Source organism: Arachis hypogaea, chromosome 1 (genome assembly GCF_003086295.3).
Source record: "Arachis hypogaea cultivar Tifrunner chromosome 1, arahy.Tifrunner.gnm2.J5K5, whole genome shotgun sequence".
Classification (NCBI taxonomy): Eukaryota; Viridiplantae; Streptophyta; class Magnoliopsida; order Fabales; family Fabaceae; genus Arachis; species Arachis hypogaea.
The window spans coordinates 12027914-12049517 of NC_092036.1; the positions used below are offsets into that span (position 1 = coordinate 12027914).

General features: G+C 28.7%; 4 protein-coding genes across 17 annotated transcripts; 2 read left to right on the forward strand and 2 right to left on the reverse strand.

Annotated features, from left to right (window-relative positions):
* The first annotated feature begins 968 nt into the window (after positions 1 to 968).
* Positions 969 to 5732, forward strand: LOC112797093 (protein STRICTOSIDINE SYNTHASE-LIKE 5). Its single transcript, XM_025839855.3, has 4 exons — positions 969 to 1713; positions 3586 to 3893; positions 4660 to 4789; positions 5353 to 5732. The coding sequence occupies exons 1-4, from the start codon at positions 1270 to 1272 to the stop codon at positions 5626 to 5628; spliced, it is 1158 nt and encodes a 385-aa protein (XP_025695640.1). The 5' UTR covers positions 969 to 1269; the 3' UTR covers positions 5629 to 5732.
* Positions 5733 to 6903: 1171 nt separating this feature from the next.
* On the forward strand, positions 6904 to 12229 carry LOC112797145 (LRR receptor-like serine/threonine-protein kinase EFR). The gene is made up of 3 exons (XM_029297192.2): positions 6904 to 7454; positions 7734 to 9958; positions 10043 to 12229. Exons 1-3 carry the CDS (start codon positions 6985 to 6987, stop codon positions 10372 to 10374), a joined length of 3027 nt encoding a protein of 1008 aa, XP_029153025.2. The 5' UTR covers positions 6904 to 6984; the 3' UTR covers positions 10375 to 12229.
* On the reverse strand, positions 8469 to 15654 carry LOC112797109 (isovalerate--CoA ligase AAE2). 14 transcript variants are annotated; one of them, XM_072237740.1, is made up of 5 exons: positions 12374 to 12844; positions 10679 to 11955; positions 10134 to 10297; positions 8951 to 9879; positions 8530 to 8878 (listed from the first exon to the last, which is right to left on the reverse strand). In XM_072237740.1, the coding sequence occupies exons 1-3, from the start codon at positions 12707 to 12709 to the stop codon at positions 10270 to 10272; spliced, it is 1641 nt and encodes a 546-aa protein (XP_072093841.1). In that variant the 5' UTR covers positions 12710 to 12844; the 3' UTR covers positions 8530 to 8878; positions 8951 to 9879; positions 10134 to 10269. The 14 variants fall into 14 exon arrangements, with proteins under 14 accessions (XP_072093837.1, XP_072093832.1, XP_072093841.1 ...); XM_072237733.1 differs by having other exon boundaries at positions 8951 to 9868; positions 10556 to 11955; XM_072237736.1 differs by having other exon boundaries at positions 8469 to 9879.
* Positions 15655 to 18291: 2637 nt separating this feature from the next.
* LOC112797153 (isocitrate dehydrogenase [NAD] regulatory subunit 1, mitochondrial-like) lies at positions 18292 to 21356 on the reverse strand. The gene is made up of 4 exons (XM_025839960.3): positions 20728 to 21356; positions 20238 to 20477; positions 20077 to 20155; positions 18292 to 18812 (listed from the first exon to the last, which is right to left on the reverse strand). Exons 1-4 carry the CDS (start codon positions 21229 to 21231, stop codon positions 18538 to 18540), a joined length of 1098 nt encoding a protein of 365 aa, XP_025695745.1. The 5' UTR covers positions 21232 to 21356; the 3' UTR covers positions 18292 to 18537.
* Between the last annotated feature and the right edge of the window lie 248 nt (positions 21357 to 21604).

The following is a 21604-nucleotide window of genomic DNA, read 5'->3' on the forward strand; positions in this document are numbered from 1 at the left end:
TTCTATACCTCCAAACAGTCTATATAATACCAAAGAAATGAAGTATCCACTCTTTTTTTACCACGAAGTACATAAATATCTTTACTTTGATGTATGATTCTTCTCCTCATGAGCACATCTTTGTGTTCAACGCTCCTAAGATCACGAATCATATTAGCAATATCAAAAACATATTTTATCGTCGCTTTTTCGTATGTCTTTCTCATAGAGTAATGGTCATGAAACTCTTTATTGTGTATTTTTCATCCTCTCTAAATATCCACATTTATTTATTTCTGTAAAACACACTTTTCAATAAATATTGTAATTTTGTTAATTATGTTTTTTCTCTCTTAAAAAATTCTGTCATTAAAGATTCCAAACCCAAGATTTTTATCTGATCTAACTATAAAAAATGGTCAGTTATTAATAAAGTGGTCTAATGGCTGCTAAACAATTAAATAATGTGTATAAGATGTTATTAACTTATTATATTCAAATTGTTTTTATTAATGTAAAGAGAAAGAAAAACATATAAAAACATGTTGAATTTGACGGTCGAAAATTTACTGAAACCACTGTATAACTCATGATTTGCAAATAAAATTTGTGTTATGAACCCCCTTTTTTTAAGAGTGACTGCTAGATTGGATTTTCTTTTTGGAAAAAGAAGTCTTTTTTATTTTTAAAAAATTATTTATATAATTAAATAAGGATGTTTGGAATTTTTTAGAAAAATATATTTATTAAAAATTAAAAAATATTTTATTTTAGACAAAAGAACATGTTTCCTTTTAAAAAAATAAAACATTGAGAAAATTTGATAAATTTGTCATTGCAAATATTTTTTATGCTTTCTTATCCAAACAGAAAATTATTTGATCTTTTTAAAAAATAAAATAAAAAATATACTTTTTTAAAGATACTTATTAAAATTATTAAAAATAATCATTTTATATCTATAATACACTAAAAATATCATATAAAAATTTAATTTAAAAATTTATTATTAATCAATAAATTACTAAGATAAATCAAACAGACTAATGAATTAATAGCTAAATTAAATCAAATAGACTGTATTTATATTTATTTTAAAATCATCTTCTGATTCCGGAGGAATTACACCCACATTCTAAACCTAGAAATCTGCTACAAGTAGGACCCACGTAAAAAAAATAAAAAATAAAAAACTAAGTGACTATGGAAAAAGAAAAACCACATAAGAATTAAGAAGATATCAAGAAATCTTTTAGAACTGAAAGTGAAGCAAACTGCAATCTATCCAATATGCAAAAAACACGAGTTGACTCAGCTTCTGCAACTCGCTCTGAGCTTCAGACAACAACAAGGTCAACGCAATGGCTTTTCATAGTATCCTTTTTCCTCCTTCTTCCGGTGGTTCTAGCTGCGCTTCTTTTCCGCCTCGAACCGTTCGATCCGGTTCATTTCCCGACCCATGAGATAACCCGGCTCAACTTGGCCGGCACGGTTGCCCGCAACGATAACATGCGACGAGGCTCGGAGGTTGTCGGAAACGGACGCGTGGCGGGGCCGGAAGACCTGGTTTATGATGCGGAGGCGCGCGTGGTTTACACGAGTTGTGAAGATGGTTGGATCAAGCGAGTGAGTTTAAGTAATGACTCGGTGGAAGATTGGGTCAACACGGGTGGAAGGCCTCTTGGTTTAGCTTTTGACCATCATGCCTCACTCATTGTTGCTGATGCCTATAAGGTAATATTTTATTTTATTTTATTTTTATACATAACAATATAATTAATAAGTTCTATATAATATATATGATTATTGATTAAATTTAATTTGTGGTTAAACCAATAATATCAATGTTTAAGAATCCATGGGTAAGAATACATACTTGTTTTCTTCATAGTTCATACCAGGAATGTATGTTAGAAACCAAGAGTTTAGCTTTGAAGTTTTTCTCTAATTTATTAGTTATATTATATATGAAGTTAAAAAAGTTGTTAAAATATTTTATTGACGAACAGATTTTTTTTTTCATTTTATATCTATGGGATATTTAGAAATGGATCATCTTTATTTTTTTATTTTTTTATAAAGTATAATTTTTTATCATACTCTCTTTAGGTAAGACAAATATATATATATATATATATATATATATATATATATTGAATAATAAAAATCATACTTTATAAAAAGACTAAACAAAAAATTGAATGTATCTATTTTCTGAAATATTTTATATATGTATGATTTTTATCCCTCCTTCCAAGTCTCAAGAATTTGGTAATAATATACTTATAATTTTGTGAAGGACATACTTGTTGATATCGGTCATTTTTTGTTATATTGAAACGATAATTCTGAAGAGATAATACCAAAGAAAAGTAGTGTATGTCCGATAATATAAATGGTTTATCTATCATGTATTTTAAAAGCATATATTAAATTTATAAATTAAAAATATTTTTATTAAAAATATAAAAATTAAAATTTTAATATATTTATTCAATAAAAAATATTTAAAATATTTTATTAATAATAAATTTATCAATATATCTTAAGAAGACATGTCAATTAATCCCTAATATAAAAGCTGTTGGGGATTGGATTTGCATGGAGACCTTAATTAGCCATATTATAATTAAAAAGTAAAGAAAAAATTCATGTGATAACGATGGATATGGTAGCGCAGCTAACATTAATGGTTGTTAAATGCTTAAACGTGGACCTGTACTTTGAGAGTTAATAAGTCTCGGACCTAAACAAATAGTGAAATAGTAGTACGTACGTAATATAGTAGTACGTACGATATATATATATATATACTTCTTTCTAACAAGCGTATGAAATTAATTTTTAGTTAGTTAATATTAATTAATATTTTTATTGTAAAATTAATTTTTAATTTTTAGAGAATTTAAAATTTAAATTTTAGAATTTTTAGTTTAAAATAAATAATTTAAAATAAATAATTTTCAAAAAGTTACTTTGATATTCACTGAAAAAATGGTTAATTTCCTAGAACTCATACTTAAATAATGTCTAATTTCAATTTTTATTTTTTACAAATAATTATCAGGTGTAAAATATTTAGGTAACATTGAATTTTTAATCATTTATACAAGCTTGTTTAATTATAACATATAATTTATTTTCTTAATAATCACATTCTAAGAACAACTTTTTATTCATATTTTACAACTTTAATGCTTTTATTTATTAAATAGGGATAAAATAGAATAACTTTATTTAAAAAAGAGGTATATTTAAAAAAGAGGTAAAATTATTTATATTTAAATTAAAATTTATCTAACTTTTTATCATTTAAAAAAATTGGAATACTTAAAATTAAATAAAGACAAAAAAGACATACATAAATATTTTATATCTTATGGAAAACAGAGAAAATTGATATTTTCTATTAAATCAAAAGAATAAAATAAACGCATAAAATATGAAATTATAATAAATTTAAATCGGAAAACTATTCCATCTAAAAAAAATTAGAATGGACTAACTCATTTAAAATCGTAATATAAAAATTTTAAAATTAAATCAAAATTATATATATTACAAACTAGAAAGTGAAGATATTTGTTTAAATAAAATGATGCATAGGGATTGCTGAGGGTGAGAATGGATAAGAAGGTAGAGGTTGTAACAGATGAAGTTGATGGATTGAAATTCAAATTAACGGATGGTGTTGATGTGGCAAAAGATGGAATTATTTACTTCACAGATGCTACTTACAAATACTCTTTAGAGGACCACTTCTTAGACTTGTTGGAGGGTAAGCCTCATGGTAGATTCATCAGTTATGATCCAACAACAAACCAAACAAAAGTGATTGCTCATAATCTCTACTTTCCCAATGGTGTTGCTGTCTCACCAGATCAACAATTTGTCATCTTCTGTGAAAGTTTTCTGTGAGTTTATTTTGTGTGGATTTAATTTGCTGTTTATAACACTACTTTTTCTTTAATTTCTCTGTTTTTTTTTTCATCATTATTATCACTTTTTGATAGATGCATATCATATCAATATTCAATATAGTTGGTTATAAATTATAGTCAGGTAGATACAGCTGAAAAATTAATATAATATTTTAAAAAATACTGTTTTAATTTTAATGTTTATGCTAAATTCTAATTCGTTTTTAATGTTTGAAACGTATGCTCTATTTTCATCCCAATATTTTATCTTATTTTAGTTTTCAAGTCAAATTTTTTTTTTAAAATATTCTTTTTTTTTCTTTTATTTGTATTTTTTTTTATTATTCTATCTCTTTTGTTTTCAAATCACTACAACCATCATCACAATTATTATTTTTTTTCTAATAGAAAAAAGGGTATTTTTGGAAAATAAATAAATTTATAAAAAAATTAAAATAAAATATTTGAAATAAAAATAAAATATTTTAAATTTTAGAAATAAAATTAAGACTTAATATAATCGTGAGAGATTAAAGCAGTACTTTATCTTATAATATATAGTATGCATGTATATTTCATTTAGGGCATGTAGTAGTATTTATGCTTATAATGCTTTATTATTCTTCATTGTATGTGATAAAGTAGTGTGAATTTTTATCGTATAATTTTTTTCCCTTTTACATATTTTCTTTTGTTCTACTTAAAGAGTATGTGATGAAAATCACACTTATTTAATAAGGGTATGGTGGTTATTGTTCAGGATGAAGTGCAAGAAATATTACATACAAGGCCCTAAGAAAGGTACTATTGACAAGTTTTGTGACCTACCTGGTGCTCCTGATAATATTCATTATGATGGACAAGGAAACTATTGGATTGGAATAGCCACGGTAAAATAGTACCAACCCTAAGCTTCATTATTATTACTCATTCTATTCTATGTTATATAATTAAAAAATAATAACTTTACTAATAGATGATATATAATTAAAAAATAAATATTTAAATTCGTCTTTAAAAATTTTTAAATCCAACGTTTTAATTTTGTATAAATTTTTATTACTTTAAAATTATTTTCAGAAAAATTAATTAAAGAAGGGTTAATTTATGTTATAATAAGATTTTTTGAGATTTTATTATTTTATAATAATTTTTTTAATTATTTATTTATCTAGTATGCATATTAAAAATTTTATTGAAAGCCACAGAAAAATCAATCTATATAATTAAAAGTAATTTTTGGAAACTTCAAAGTAAGAAAATTTGTTGAGGACTAAAATCTCAAATGTAAAATTTGTTGGGATTAATTTAGATATATATTTACTCATAATTAAATGTTTGGATAAAATAAATTAAATAACTAAATTATCTATAGAGAGTACTGAAATTCCATACAAATTAAATTATTAATTAATTAATACCTAAATGTTGGTTAAATGTGAATGAATTACAGGAATTTACAGCTGGAATGGAATTAGCATACAAATACCCTTTCATTCGGAAGGCTGTAATGATGTTTTCAAAGTATATAATGAATCCAAGTTTTGCCAAGAATGGAGGAGTTATAGCTGTTGACTTGGAAGGAAACCCAATTGCTCACTATTATGATCCCAAATTATCATTAACAAGTGGAATTAAAATTGGTAATCACATTTATTGTGGCTCCATTTCCTACCCTTTTATAATAAGTCTTGATGTCAACCAATATCCTGCCACTCACTCAACTTGAACAATAAAATACATCTACCTCATAAGATTATATGATGTATGTTATATGTTTTTTAATTAATCTATTTTCTGACTATATATTAATTAAAAAGTTGATTAAAATCACTTTTAAATGTGTTGTTATATGAAAAAAAAGTTATAAATATTAGTAATATACTAATATGTGAATATGTTCATGATGTATTATATTATTTCTTTGATTTGGAGCCAATTTAGATAAATAATTTAATTAAATTTAAAAAAAAATTAAAACATAAGAATTTATATTAAAATAACTTATAAATAAGTTATTTTATATTTAAAAAGTTACCATAAAAGTATTTATTTTAAAGTCGTTTAATAAATAAGAATGATAAAGTAAATTTTGAAAAAGAAAAAAGTTAAATTTTTTATTTTTTATTTTTTTAAAAGTTTTTAAATAATTTTTTAAAAAATTAAAAATATATTTAAAAAATTATACAAAATATCATTAATATAATTTTTTATAAGTCGAAAACTTCAAAAAAAAATTTTTGAAGCTTCCAAACAGATCCTTAGTGCTTATTGAAGAAGAGGTTCGTTAAAAAGGTGAAATAATTGCTAACGTGGTCATTTTAGAGTTGAAGATAGCAACAAATTAATTAAAAGCATATGACATCATATATAGTGATTTATCTGAGAATTAAAGGTGGACCCAATGATTTTTTTGTCTTTTTTATCATCCGAAATTTTTAAAAAGTTTTACAAGAGTTTTTATTTGTTAAATAAAATATCTCAATGGTATCAAAAGTGAACGCACTTATAAGCACTATTAGAAATTTAGAATGAATAAATACATTAAAAATTGGTAGTGCAGCTTATTGCTACTCTGCCTGAAGTCCAAATTGACCATTGACCATGACAAGAAAAAAAAAAGGAATACTTATTATTTAAATTAATTTAAATTGGTCGAATAATTGGTTTATTTGTTCGTTTAAATAAGTATTGAGTTTCGAATCTCACCTTATATATATGCAACAACTCATTAACTAACAACAAACGTTTAAATAGATATAAGATAATTAGTTCTTAACTTCTCGAATTGCAGATATAGATTAGTATTAATACACTAATTTTATAATTGACATGTCTTATAAATGTAATGTTGCCTAACCTCTAGGATGGGAAGTGCAATTCATGAAAACCACAAAGAAAGCAAAAGAAGACATAAGACTAAACAAATTTGAAGTCAAAACAAATAAAGAAGAACCGACCTAGAAAGTTATTTAAATCAATGAACTTTTAAGTCTTCAACTATATATATACACACATAGAGGCTCTCTTCTTCAGAATTTAGAGCCAAAAACAAAAACACAAAATCAACAAAGGTTAAAGATACATGTTTCTCAATAAAATGAAGCTTCTTCTTTTCTCCTTTACCATAAACTTGCTCTGTTTTTTTCAATCTAACATAGCTTCTTTTTCTCTAGCAATAGAAAACAACAACGATAATAATGATGAGCTTAATGCACTGCTCAAGTTCAAGGAAGCTATATCCAATGACCCTCATAAAATCTTAACCTCTTGGAATAGCTCCAACCACTTTTGCAATTGGCATGGAATCACATGTAGCAAAAGAGAGCAAAGAGTTTTGGAGTTGAACTTAGAAGGATATCAATTGCAAGGGTTCATGTCACCCCATATTGGCAATCTCTCTTCTTTACAAACTCTCAACCTTCAAAACAATAATTTCTACGGCGGGATTCCGCCGGAACTTGGTCATCTGTCTAGGCTGCGACTACTCTTTCTCGCCAATAACTCGCTGGCCGGAGAAATTCCAACCAACTTAACAAGTTGTTTGGAACTTAGGTATTGTTAAAGATATTATAGTGTTAGATATTTTTAGATTAATTATTAGTTGGCTATATTTTTCACCCTACATAAGCATACGCTTCACTTTTATTGATTAGTAATTTTTTTTAATAGAAAATACTTTCTGTACAACACAAAAAATATCTAGCAAGTATTCAAAAGTATGTGTATTTTGTTTTGAAATTGTTGTGTACTTGTGTTAAGAGTATTTGTGTATTTATAATATTTGTGTTACTTTTTTTCTAATCATCATAATATATATATATGTTTTTTCAGGCGTATATATTTACAAGGGAACAATCTTAGTGGAAAAATACCAATGGAGATTGGTTCTCTTAAAGAACTTCAATGGTTATGGTTGGCCAAGAATCATTTATCAGGGAAGATACCATATTCCATATGGAATCTTTCATCCCTTCTTGTTCTTTCTCTTTCATATAACAACTTGGAGGGAAAGATACCACAAAACATTGGCAACTTGAAACATTTGCAAATTCTTGGTATGGTTTCCAACAAATTATGTGGTATGCTTCCTTATTCTCTTTACAATGTGTCATCTCTTACTTACATATCGGCCACGAACAACCACTTTAACGGCTCTCTTCCGGCCGACATGTTCTTCTCCCTCCCTAGGCTCCAACTTTTTGAAATTGGAAGCAACCAAATGTCAGGTTCAATCCCTGTTTCAATCACCAATGCAACCTCTCTTAGAAGATTTGATGTCACTAATAATAGTTTTTTAGGGAAAGTTCCAAGTCTAGCAAAGTTGCATGATCTTTGGTGGTTGAATTTTGGTTCCAACTATCTAGGAAGTTATTCACTTAAGGACTCTGAGTTCTTAGAATCTTTGCAAAATTGTAGTAAGTTGGAAATATTGGACATATCCGCCAACAATTTCGCTGGCCGTTTGCCAGAAAATATAGCCAACTTTTCCGACCGGCTCAGAGAAATATACCTTAGTGATAACCTATTGTTTGGAGAAATTCCTACCACTTTAGGAGATCACATTAATTTAGATGTCCTTACCATGGAACTCAACTTTTTTATAGGATCAATTCCAACAACATTTGTAAAGTTTCAAACAATGAAAAGATTGGATTTGAGTTATAACAAAATCTCAGGACAAATTCCACCCTTTATAGGGAACCTTAGCCAATTGCTTGAGCTAAGAATCTCAAACAATATGCTAAGAGGAAACATTCCTCCAAGTATAGGAAATTGCAAAAGTTTAGAAATTCTAGACCTTGCAACTAACAATCTTAGTGGAGTCATACCCCCAGAAGTTATAGGTCTTTCTTCTTTGACAGTCCTACTAAACTTGTACGAAAACTCGTTGACCGGATACCTTCCTGGACAAGTAAGCCTGTTGAAATTTATTCGTCAGTTGGACGTCTCGAAAAATTATCTGTCTGGCGAAATTCCTGAGAATATTGGAGAGTTGGTAAACCTCGAGTACCTTAACTTACAAGGTAATTCATTCAATGGAACCATACCTTCATCTTTGGCTATGGTGAAGAGTCTCCAACATTTAGACCTATCAAGAAACAACTTGTCTGGATCGATTCCAACCGCGCTACAAGATCTATCTCTTCTAGAATACCTAAATGTTTCTTTCAACATGTTGGATGGTGAAGTTCCAAGAAAAGGTGTGTTTGGAAATTCAACTGCTATAACACTATTTGGTAATGTTAAGCTTTGTGGAGGAATCTCTGAGCTGAAGTTACCACCATGCCATGGTTCAAAACAACCAAGACATCATAGTTTCAAGGACATAGCAGTGATGATAGTTTCTATGGTTGCTTTTCCTGTTCTGTTGTGTTCTATGTTTGTTGCTTATATGATGAGGATAAGAAAGAATGAACCAATTTCAGATTCATCAGCATTAAATGACTTATTTGAAAAGGTGTCGTATCAAAGACTTCACCAAGCAACTAATGGTTTCTCAGCTAGCAACTTGATAGGGTCTGGAAATTTCGGCTTTGTTTATAAAGGCAATCTCGCCTCGACTAATAAAGTTGTAGCTATAAAGGTCTTAAACCTTCAAAAGAAAGGAGCTCGAGCGAGTTTCATGGCCGAATGCAATGCACTGAAACACATTAGCCATCGAAATTTGGTTAAGATTCTAACCTGTTGCTCGAGTACAGATCACAACGGCCGAGAATTCAAAGCTCTGGTGTTCAAATACATGGAAAATGGAAGCTTGGATAAATGGTTGCATCCAGATATTGAAAGATTTGAAGTGCCAAAAACCTTGATGAGTCTAAACCAAAGAATAAGGATTCTAATTGATGTTGCTTCAGCAATAAGTTATCTTCACTACGAATGCGCGCAGCCTATTGTTCATTGCGATTTAAAGCCGAGCAATATTCTTCTAGATGATAACATGGTTGCTCATGTTGGTGACTTTGGATCTGCAAGATTTCTGTCAAAAATCAATGACAAATCTTATAAGCAAAATATCATATCCAGAATAAATGGTACTATTGGTTATACTCCTCCAGGTATAATGTCATCTTCAAAAGAGTGATTTAAATTTAACAACTTTGTTTCTTAAGATGTATTAACCAATTCACAACATATTGCAGAGTATGGAATGAGTTCAGAGGTGTCGAAACAAGGCGACACGTATAGCTTTGGGATTCTTGTTTTGGAAATGTTAACAGGAAGAAGACCTACTGAGGAAACTTTTCAACTTGGTCACAATCTCCATAGCTATGTAAGGATGGCATTTCCAGATAAACTCTTGCAGATTGTAGATCCAATTCTTCTGTCCATAGAAATAGAAGGAACAACAGCAAAGAAATGTTTGTATTCACTCTTTAGAATTGGACTTGCTTGTTCTGTGGAGTCACCAAAAGAAAGAATGAGCATCGAGTGTGTTAGCAGAGAACTAAACCTTATAAAGAATTCCTTATAAAAGGTACAAATTAATTTCTTTTATTCAAAATAAGCATATGATAGTCAATAACAGTGATTAACACTATGAATTGAATTTTGTGCAGAACACCTTTCATGTGAATCAATTACAATTAATTATAACTAACTGGGTGGGTTAAGAAATGCTTCCTAATGCCTTGGCTTTCTCTCTAAGAACATACTTTTGTATCTTCCCTGTTGAAGTTTTTGGTATATCTTGAAAAATCACTGTTTTAGGTGCCATGTAATGTGGCAAATGATCCCTACAGAAGTTGATTATTTCTTGAGAATCCATATCATCATACCCTTCTTTCAACTCCACGAATGCGCACGGAGTTTGTCCCCAATGATTATCCGGCCGGGCAACAACTGCTGCTTCAAGCACGGCTGGATGGTTATACAAAACAGTTTCCACCTCGACCGAGCTTATATTCTCCCCGCCGGAGATTATAATGTCCTTCAACCTGTCCTTGATTTCTATGTATCCATCTTGGTGTTTCACACCAAGATCACCACTATGGAACCAACCATCTTTGAAAACTTCTTTTGTAGCTTTCAAATCTCTAAGGTATCCACTCATCACTGTGTTCCCTCTAAACATAACTTCCCCCATTGTTTTCCCATCATTTGGAACACTCTCCATTGTTTCCGGATCCTTGATATCAATTTCATCCAAGCCAACATGTGGAATTCCTTGCCTTGCTTTCAATCTTGATCTTTCTTGCGGCGCAAGTAAGTCCCATTCAGGCTTCCAGACACAAAAAGTGCCTGGGCCATATGTTTCTGTGAGGCCATAGAGGTGAGAAACTGTGAATCCGAGCTCTTCCATCTTGGCGATGATCTGAGGCGGCGGAGGAGAGCCACCTGTCATAGCCAATACCTTGTGATCGATCGGCTTCCTATCGAATGAAGCAGAGTTCACAATCATGTTAAGAACTGTAGGAGCTCCCCCCAAGTGTGTAACCTTGTAATTTGTCACATTATCAAAAATGTCCTTTGGCTTTACCTTCCTAAGACAAATATTGGTTCCAAATTGTGCCGCCACGCCCCAAGGAAGGCACCATCCATTGCAATGGAACATAGGAACTGTCCATAGATACACCGGGAAGAGATCCATTCGAAAGAGTAGAACTGTCGCGAGCGAGTTCAAATACGCGCCTCTATGGCTAAAAATTACTCCTTTAGGCCTTGATGTGGTGCCAGAGGTGTAATTAATACTTATAGGATCCATTTCACTCTTTGGCCTAACTATTTCAAACCCTTTTTCACCATTTGCTAGTAGCATCTCATACTCATAACTGATTGAAGAAGTGTCAATTGTTGAATCAGAATCAGAATCAGCAATTAGGACTAGAATTGGCAATTTTGAAGATGTTCTTTTGCATAGCAGGTCCAATGCGCTGCGCGCGACTTCAAGCAGTTGGTAGTCTACAAAGAGGATCTTAGCTTGTGAATGCTCCAGCAAGACTGAAACCATGGATGCGTCGAGGCGCGAATTCAAGGTGCAGATAATGGCTCCAGCCATTGGGACTGCAAAATGCAGCTCATACATTGCTGGAACATTAGGTGATAATGTTGCAACCTGTTTCAAAACAACATTGAATATACAATAGCATCAATGATTGAATCCATTCACCTTAAAGAGTTTAAGGATGCTTCCTAATATTTTTCTTAGTACAAGATTCAACAGCAATAACAGCCACTAGGCATATCATAATAAATAATATCTGCATTAAACCAGTTTTATATAAATCTCCTAACATCTAAATCCAAAAATATCAAGATGATTATAGAAGTCTCAGGCCTCTAAATGCTATTTATTAAACTTTGACTTAATAGTTAATCAATTACCAAAACCTAAAATATTAAACTGTGGATGAAACAGATACAACTTTTCAGGACTTTCACAACAAAATCAGAAGCAGAAACAGCTTCTAACTCTAATATACTGAGAAGTTATCAAAGTAAACAAAGTGACAAAAGTAATAAACAAAACTCACAACATCACCACGGGAAATCCCCAACTGAGAGAGAGAAGAAGCAAGTTTCAAACACCTTTGATGTGTCTCACCCCATTTATACTCCAAAGAACCATAAACAAGTGATGTTCTCTCTCTGCAAAACCTTGCTGCTCTCTCCAAGAACCTTAATGGAGTCAGAGGAACAAGATTTGCAGAACAGTGGAATAGACCCTCCATTAATTCCCATGATCCTTGATCCTTATGATCTTTGGAAAAGTTGCAAAATTTAAGTGATTTATGCGATGAAATGAAAAGGGTCGCTCTTGAATTCCTAAGAGAACTTGTCCAATGCATGTTCTTGAAAAGTTGGTTCATGGTTGTGGATAACTAGTATAGTTGACACTTGACACTCTTTAACAGTGTTTTAACGTGTCATGTGACAATGAAAACATAGTGAAAGTGATGAGTTTATCGGTTTCTGAGTAGAATCATCAAAGTAAGACCTAGCTAGTAACTCATCACAATTATGATCACTTTTTTTTCCAATGATTTGTTTGGTAGTGAGATAAGGAAATCAATGAAGCCACGTGTTGCATGTTATGTATAGATAATATAGATAAGAGAGAGGGCCAAATCAAAAGGATTATGCTAATTCTTAAAAAAATTGAGAGCTAAAGCGTGATTTTAAATTTTTTATTGTTTTTTTATATTTATTTTTTATTCTACTTATAAAATTAATGGTATAAAATCACACTTTATTTTTTAATTATTAAAAAAATTGAGAAAATTTATTTCCTATTAAATAACCAATAATTTTTTTAAATAATATAAACAATGAATTTTAATTTTAATTATTATTAGATATTAATTATTCATATCACTAATTAAATTTAAAATTAATTTATTTTTTTAATCTCATTATTTATATTATTGAATATTGTTGTTATCTATCCATACTTATCCAAATCTCGAAATTTCAATTCAAACAATGTGCATATAGCCAATAAGAATAAGATTTGAGTTTAGACTAAATCTCTAATATTCACTACTTTTATCATTTCAGTATTTCAAATTTAAAATTTACTATACTAATTTTTGAGATTCAGTTTTAGACACTATATTCATCTCTAAATTCTTTCTAATTTGAGTCAATAATCGGAGTGTTGAATTAGTTTAATAACTCTTACTTATTATGTTAGACACATAGCTAAATATTATTTTTTATTTTAAATTTTAAATAAGACAAAAATAAGATTGTTTTAAAAAATGAATAAAAATATAATGATTTATACATCATATATACTCTTTTTTTTTTTTGGTCATGTTTAAGTAGCAAAACGAAACGACATTTTATTATGTGTCCAAATTCAACATTTAGTTTACTTAATTTAGTACTAAAAAGAGTTTAAAGACTAATTTGATGTCCAAAATTAAATCTCAAAAATTAATATAAATAATTTTAATTTTAAAAGACTAAAATAATAAAAAATTATAAATTTAAAATACCACTTTAAAAATTTAGTGTTTTGAGTTTATGAATTTAGCATATTATCTAAAAATAAAACCTTACAGTATCAGCCATATCTAATACCTTGGCCACTTAAATCCACTTACATATATTAAGCTAATTCATCACCTAAATACAAAACATTAATAACATGAGGATTAAAAAATACCCACTAGCACATAGTTTGTCGCACATAAAATAATGGAAAGAATAGGTAATGCAATCTGAACATGAAAGATAAGATATAATAATGGCCACGAACTTACTCAAATTAATTATTTTAAATAATTCATCAAGATTGATTTTCTTGCTTTTAATTAAAAATTTACAACTTTTCTATTTAGAAAAAAAAAATGGACTAGCCGTTTAACTCACGATTTTTTCTTAAATGGGTTAGACTTTTATTTTAGAGCATGTATATATTTAATATATAATTTGGGGTGAATTAACCGTTTGACACGTTTAGTGAAAGATCTTTCTAAAATAAAAATAGTTATAAATAATAATTTTATGTGAAAATGATAATTAGGATGTGAATGTATATTGTGTTAAGAAATTTATTCAAATATATTAAATTATCTAACCGTTTTTAATTATAATATTTTTTATAAAAAAATATCTTCACATATTAAAACCAAAATATTAATGCTCAATTTAATCCTTAATTAGTTTCGTTTGGTTTCTGTCCTGTGACAAAATACAAATATAAAAATAAAAATGTAAAGATAAAAATATATTAGAAAGAGTAAAATACTGGAAAAACAAAAAATTATGGCTGAAAGATAGAAATGTGTAGATGTTTTATATTCCAAAACGGTAGACAACTAGACATAACAATAGACAGAAATACAGAAATTTTTATTCCTCAGAAATAATATTAAAAGAAGGTAGATCGTCATTCATGTGAATGATAAAAAGATGGGATTTTTTTAATTTTTTTCTGTCTGTATATCTTTATATTTATCAAACATAAGCTTAAGTATCACCTTATGCTATAAGAATAATAATTATTTTAGACATTAAGAATTTATATGATATATAGTAGTAAGAGTTTAATTTTCATATACTGACAGTATAAAATATTTTACACAATCGTACAATCACAATTCTTGAATTATTATTCACGCAGTCAATATAAAAAATAATTATTTTTATGTACGTGTAAAATAATTTTTCACTCACAACGCATCAAAATTAAATTCATAATACTAAATAAATAATAAATTAAAAAGACATAAATTAAAGGAGAAGACTTACTACATCACCAGGTGAGATCCCTAGCTGAGTGAGAGAAGAAGCAAGTTTCAAACACCTTTGATATGTGTCACTCCATTTATACTCCAAAGAACCATAAACAAGTGATGTTCTTTCTCCACAAAACCTTGCTGCTCTCTCCAAAAAACTTATTGGAGTCAAAGGAGAAGAATTTGCATCACAAAAAACAACACCCTCCATCGATGATCCTTGATCATCATCATCATTTGGATAATGGGAATTATTGTTAAGGGAACTATGAGCTGAAAATATTATTTGTGTTTTTCTACTATTGGAATAATAATAGTGCCTTAGAATAACATTATTACACAACTTCATCATGATGAACCTTTTATGGTTCATATGTTGGTGAAGAAAACAAGAAGATCTTGGAAAAGTATTGCTTACCCCATTGGAAAAATTGAAGGCACAAATCAAGCCACCACCACCACCATTCATAGATCTTAATGTTGCAAAATCCATAAGGTTTTTTAGTAGTACACCACACAAGCCTAGCTCTGTTTCACTTTATTGGGTTAGTGATATGTTTTTATGAATTATTTTATTTTATATATATGGGATAACCATCAAGCAGTTGGAAAATTAAAGTGCATTTAAAATTGCTTCCTCCCTTGTCTTCTAAGGATATAAAAATCAACCATTCATGTAATTGTATCAAAATTTAATTGAGAATAAATTATTATTTTTTGTCTCTTAAATAGTTTAATTCTTTTGATAAAATAGCTTTTTAAAAAATAGTAAATTAATTTTCTAATCAAAATTGTAATAAATTATTATTTTTTTATCTCTTAAATAGTTTAATTCTTTTGATAAAATAACTTTTTAAAAAAATGATATATTAGTTTTCTAATTAAAATTGTACCAGTTTAAAAATATGCACTATCTTTTAATAACTGATAAATAATTTATATATTCAGTCCATTTTTTTTAAAATATTATTTGAAGTTTGATCTCTAATATTTTTATATTGCCATTGGCATAAGAAAATTATAAAAAAAAACATTTAGTATAAAATTACTAATTTTAAAAAATAAAAAATATTATTTTTAAATAAATTTACAAAAATTCGCTTCAAAATATGAGTGAATTATATTTTTAACTATGAAAATAAATTTGTTTCTCTCACACTAATTTGGAAATAACGTAACACACTCCAACACACCTATTGTGGGTAGACAACATGACTCATCAAAAATGACATTTAACCAATTCCTTAAATGTGTCCATGGCTATAATGTACAAATAAATATAGAATATAATACAATATGAGATAAGATATAATAGCAGATAAGATGATATATAAATTTTAAAATATTATAAAATATAAAATAAAATTAGACACATTAATACGTAATAATATTTAAATATGTCTAGAAAAAATGACAAACAGAGTATAATATACGACAACTTGCTTCAAAACATACATATCAAATTAATCATGACCAGGGACGGACGTAAGGGGGCGAGTGGCAACCTCGGCCCCCAACTTTTTTTAATAGTAATAAGTTATTATGTATATAATTTAATTTTTTTAAAAAAATTTATTTAGTATTTAGTCTAGTATAAATAAAAGTCTAATCTAATTTAAATATTAATAATTTTTAATATCTAAAAAGTAAGTAACAATATTAAAGAAATCTGAAAAAGATATTATTACTAATATTTTTTAATTAAATAAAAATTTTTAAATCTCATAAAATGAATTCTTTTTTTTTCTTGTAGCCATCTTTTTTTATTCATTTGATATTAATTTTTTCTGTTCAACTGTTACAATTAAGAGATTTTTTTCAAGTTTCAACTATGAATATTGTGAAAAATAACTTAAAAACAAAATAAAAGATGAATTTTTTGCTAATTGTCTTTTAATTATATTGAAAAGAAAATTACTGACAAATTTGACACAAATTTCATTATCAGTAAATTTTATGATACGAAGAATTGACCACTTCGTTAGTAAAAAGTATACACATATTTTTTTATTTTAAAATATATTTTTTGTCGATATATTTTTGTAATACATCTTATATTATATAATATTTTTTTACATAATTTTTAATATTATATGTGTTATTGACCCCAATAATATCATTTCTGAATCCGTTCCTTATCATGACCATATCCACAATCCACTAAATTGTCCACCCTAAATAAGGATAACAACTATAAAGAGAGCTCTTCTGATCTTTTTTTTTCCCATGTAGAAGATGAATAAATAGTCAAATTTTACACACTGTATTATATTATTGTTGGTAGTAGTTGAATTAATTAGGTAGATTTATCTTTTGTTGGTGGGTTTTGCTCTGAAAATTTTTTAACCTATGTAACCAAATCTAACTCATCCAACCATTTAACTTTCTTAACTTATAATATAATTGTCGAGCAAAGGGGGAAAAAAAAAGAAAGAAACCCTTAAATATCGTTATCAACTTGTATAAACCTTGTATTCGGTTACCAAAAAAAGTTTTACTTGAAAATACGTCTTATCAAGGGATTTAATACAATTCAATCAACTAACATAAATAATAGACACCGAAAAAAAAAAATCAACTATCAAATGGACTAGCTAGAAGGTGCCCATTCCCCACAAGCCACCCTATATATGAAACATAGTAATTAGTAATTACTCATTGCACACTATGCTTGAGATTTGAGAGTTGTCCATAGCTTCCTAAAGTTGGCTAATTAGTTCTTAATTAGTTAATTAATTAATAAGTCCGTTAGGAAGACAATGGATTATTTGTACAATGTGTACAATTTGAGTACTAGAGATAATAAGGATAATAAACATCTTCTCAAAAGTTTAAATTGATTTTGGGTTCACTAAAGATCGAACTCTTGACCTTTCGGATCTAGTACTCTAATACCATGTCATGATATCACTCATTCCAAAAACTTTAGCTGATGAAAAAAGACAACACTAATGATTATATCTCTAATACTCTATAAACCTTCATTATACACATTGTATAAATATTCCATTGACTCCTCATACTTTTCCTTAATTATATTAATTAGAATTCATTTTTCACATTATATTGCACAAGGCACGAATAGTAATAATTTCTTTTCTATAAAATCTTCAAGGATCATAAAAGAGTATCCAATACATCATTTTCTGACTTTCTGTGTTGCATTCGCACAAACATTTTTATTGTAGGGATTAAAATTTGCTATCTTCAATTTTGTGAGGCGACAAAAAAAATAATGTAGAAAAAAGAATTAGTAAGAAACAAAAAACTAAAATATTTTTTCACCTTAAAAATAAATGTCATTTTCTTTGACGTTGAAAAATATCCAACTACTTCAAAAATTGGATTAATTTTTCAACGTAATAAAAAAATTGAAAACGACATTTATTTTAAAAAATTTGAGGCTAACACCTTTTTTTTGGTAAAAAGAAAAAAAGCAAATAATTTTAGAATTAATCTAAAGCATCTATTACTGCATCAACAACCTCTTGGGTGGTACTTGATCCTCCAAGATCCTTTGTTCTGACTTTGCCTTGAAGAATGACTTTTTGAACAGCAGTTTCTAATCTGTCAGCAAATGCAGGAAACTGAAGATGCCTAAGCATCATTGCAGAAGAGAGAAGAAGTGCAACTGGGTTTGCTGTTTTTTGTGCAACAATTGAATCCTTTCCAACATTTCCAGCTGAAGCTCCTTGCTCAAACACAGCATGTTCAGCACCAACATTACCTACCACAAGAAAAATGTTAAAGCGATTCTTTTTTTCTTTAATTCTGTTTGGAGAATAATAAAAGTCGAGTAATAATGCTAGACAAACAATAACACAAAGTTATCTTATTTAATTTAATATTCATAGTTTGTATTTATAATTATATATTTATTATATTAAATTTTTTTAATTATTTCAACAATAAAAAAAATACAAAATAAGAAAAGCATAAAGAAAACTAGAAGAAAAAAAAAAAAAAAGCAAACTAAGACATCCTTGATTCCCAAACTATGATTCCAAACATTTTAGTAAAAATCAACCTATGAATCAGAGAGACCCACACTAGTTAAATTAAATGTTAATTAAAATGAACACTACAACTAACTATATTGATTCATCAAGTACAATATAGGGGGACAACTAACTAGTAACTACATTCATCAAGTACAATCTAGGGGGCTCATACTGTTAAATGGGTCAGTTGGTTTAAATTTGTTTTATTTATGGACTATAATTTTCAACTTGAACTATTTATGAATAATCTAATAGATTAAATGGATTAACTCATTTATTTTTTTATTTTATTTTTTAAAAAATATTTTGATAAAAAATAGGTCAAAAATTTTAAACAAATAATATTTTTTTAGTTGATAGATCAAATATTAAGAATCGAATAAAAAAAATATTAGCCAAAAATATTAATTTTTTTGAAAAATACAAAAAAAATTACAAATTACCTATTTAACTCGTAAACTAGTCCGTTTAATCCGTTTTTTTTTTGAATTAATCAGATTCAGTCAATTTAACTCAAAATTTAAATATGTTTAATTTAAAAGACAAAATAGGGAGTCAATCTTTTTCAATGAAAAAAAATTGGATGGAAAAAAATTAGATAGTGTCCAATATTTGATCTCACTATTCATTGTTCTCTCTTATTAATTTCTGATCCCACTTATAGAATTAAAGGTGAGAGAACACACTTTATTCTTCAAATAAAAAAAATAGAGAAGATCCATTTCCCGCTAACTACCATTACAAGTTAACTAAAAAAGAGAAATACTACAGAGATGCTTAACTAAAAAATGAGATAGAGATGTTCTCTAAAATGTATCTCTTTAAAAAAATGTGAGCAAACATTTTATTTATTTATTTATTTATTGGTTTGTGCTAAGTTGTGCTTTAATACAATGCCTAAATATTGAATTTCCCCTTTGAGGTTTAGTAATGTAACAAAATTTTGCATTATATATATATATATATATAATCCTTGTAAACTACATATACCTCCAGGCATGACTCCTGTGCCTCCACAAATGCCTGCTGCAGTATTTGCAACTAGATTTCCATAAAGATTGGGAGTCACCTACAAATAATGTGGAAATTAAATAGCTTCATGATAAACTCTATAAGTTACATATTAAATAAAAGTTTATTATTTAATGTACCATGACATCAAACTGCTCAGGCTTTGAAACAAGCTGCATGCAACAATTATCAACAATGATTTCATTGTATTGGATTGCAGGATACTTTTGTGCAACCTCTCTGCATGCTTCCAAGAACAGACCATCTGCTAGCTTCATTATGTTTGCTTTGTGCACCGCTGTCACCTTCTTTCTGTTGTTCAGATACGCATACTCGAATGCATATGATGCTATTCTCTCCGAACAGAACTTCGTTATCACCTTCATCATACCATTCGTAAACACACACACACACACACATACATCCACTTAAAAAAATAGAAATTTACATACAGTTATCTAGTTATCTTTATGTATGGTCAATAAATAAGAATTGTTAGATAATTTAATATGTTCGCTAAATTAGTATCTAATCTAATTATTTTTAACTATTATTTTTACATAAAAATGATCGAATCAGAACGTAATTTCTCAACTACAAAGAATCAAATTAGGGTTAAGAGAATTTTACCTTAAGACTTTCAACAACACCAGGCACAACCTCATGTTCAAGGCCAGCATATTCACCTTCAGTGTTCTCTCTAATCACAACAATGTCCACATTTTCATGCCTCGTCGGCAACCCTCTCATATTGAAGCAATTCACCAACGAAGCGTAGAGATCAAGCTCCTTCCTTAAATACACGTTCAGGGAGTTCACGCCACCGCCCATCGGCGTGGCCAGACCTCCCTTGATGCACACCTTGTTCTTTCGAATCGAATCCAGAACCTCTTCTGGAAACTTCTTCATGGTCCCGTGCACTTCGAATTTCTCGAAGTACACCGGAGCGTGCATGGCCTCCATGACCTGTTCCACGGCGTCGGTGACCAGAGGCCCGACGCCGTCTCCCGGTATGAGGGTTACCGGGCGAGGGGAGCCATCGCCGGGACGGTGCATGTAGGTTACGGATCTGGACGGTTGAGATCTGGAGATGAGGCGGTTGAGGAGTGGGATGATGGATCTTGCGGTTGTCATTTTCGGTTGGGTTGACGGTTATGAAAAGTGCGTTTGTATGGAGGAATAAGTTAGTTACGGTTAGTGTGGGAGGGAGAAGGAAGCCATGCGAAAAGAGAGAAAGGAGAAAGGAATGAAAAGTCTGTAACGATAACTAGGGGAGATCAGTGGAAGGAGCGAAATCCTAGTGATGGTGGTAACCAATTTTTTTTTTTTTTTAGTTATTTAAAATTTTTTTAAAATATTTGATTATTTATTCAGTTTTTGTATTTTTTTTAAAATTAGTTTCTAATAAATTATTTATCCAAGCGACTAGTAAAATTTAATTTTAATATACTTTTATATATTTTTTAATTACATAATATTACATTAATTAAAATAATTATTATTTTGG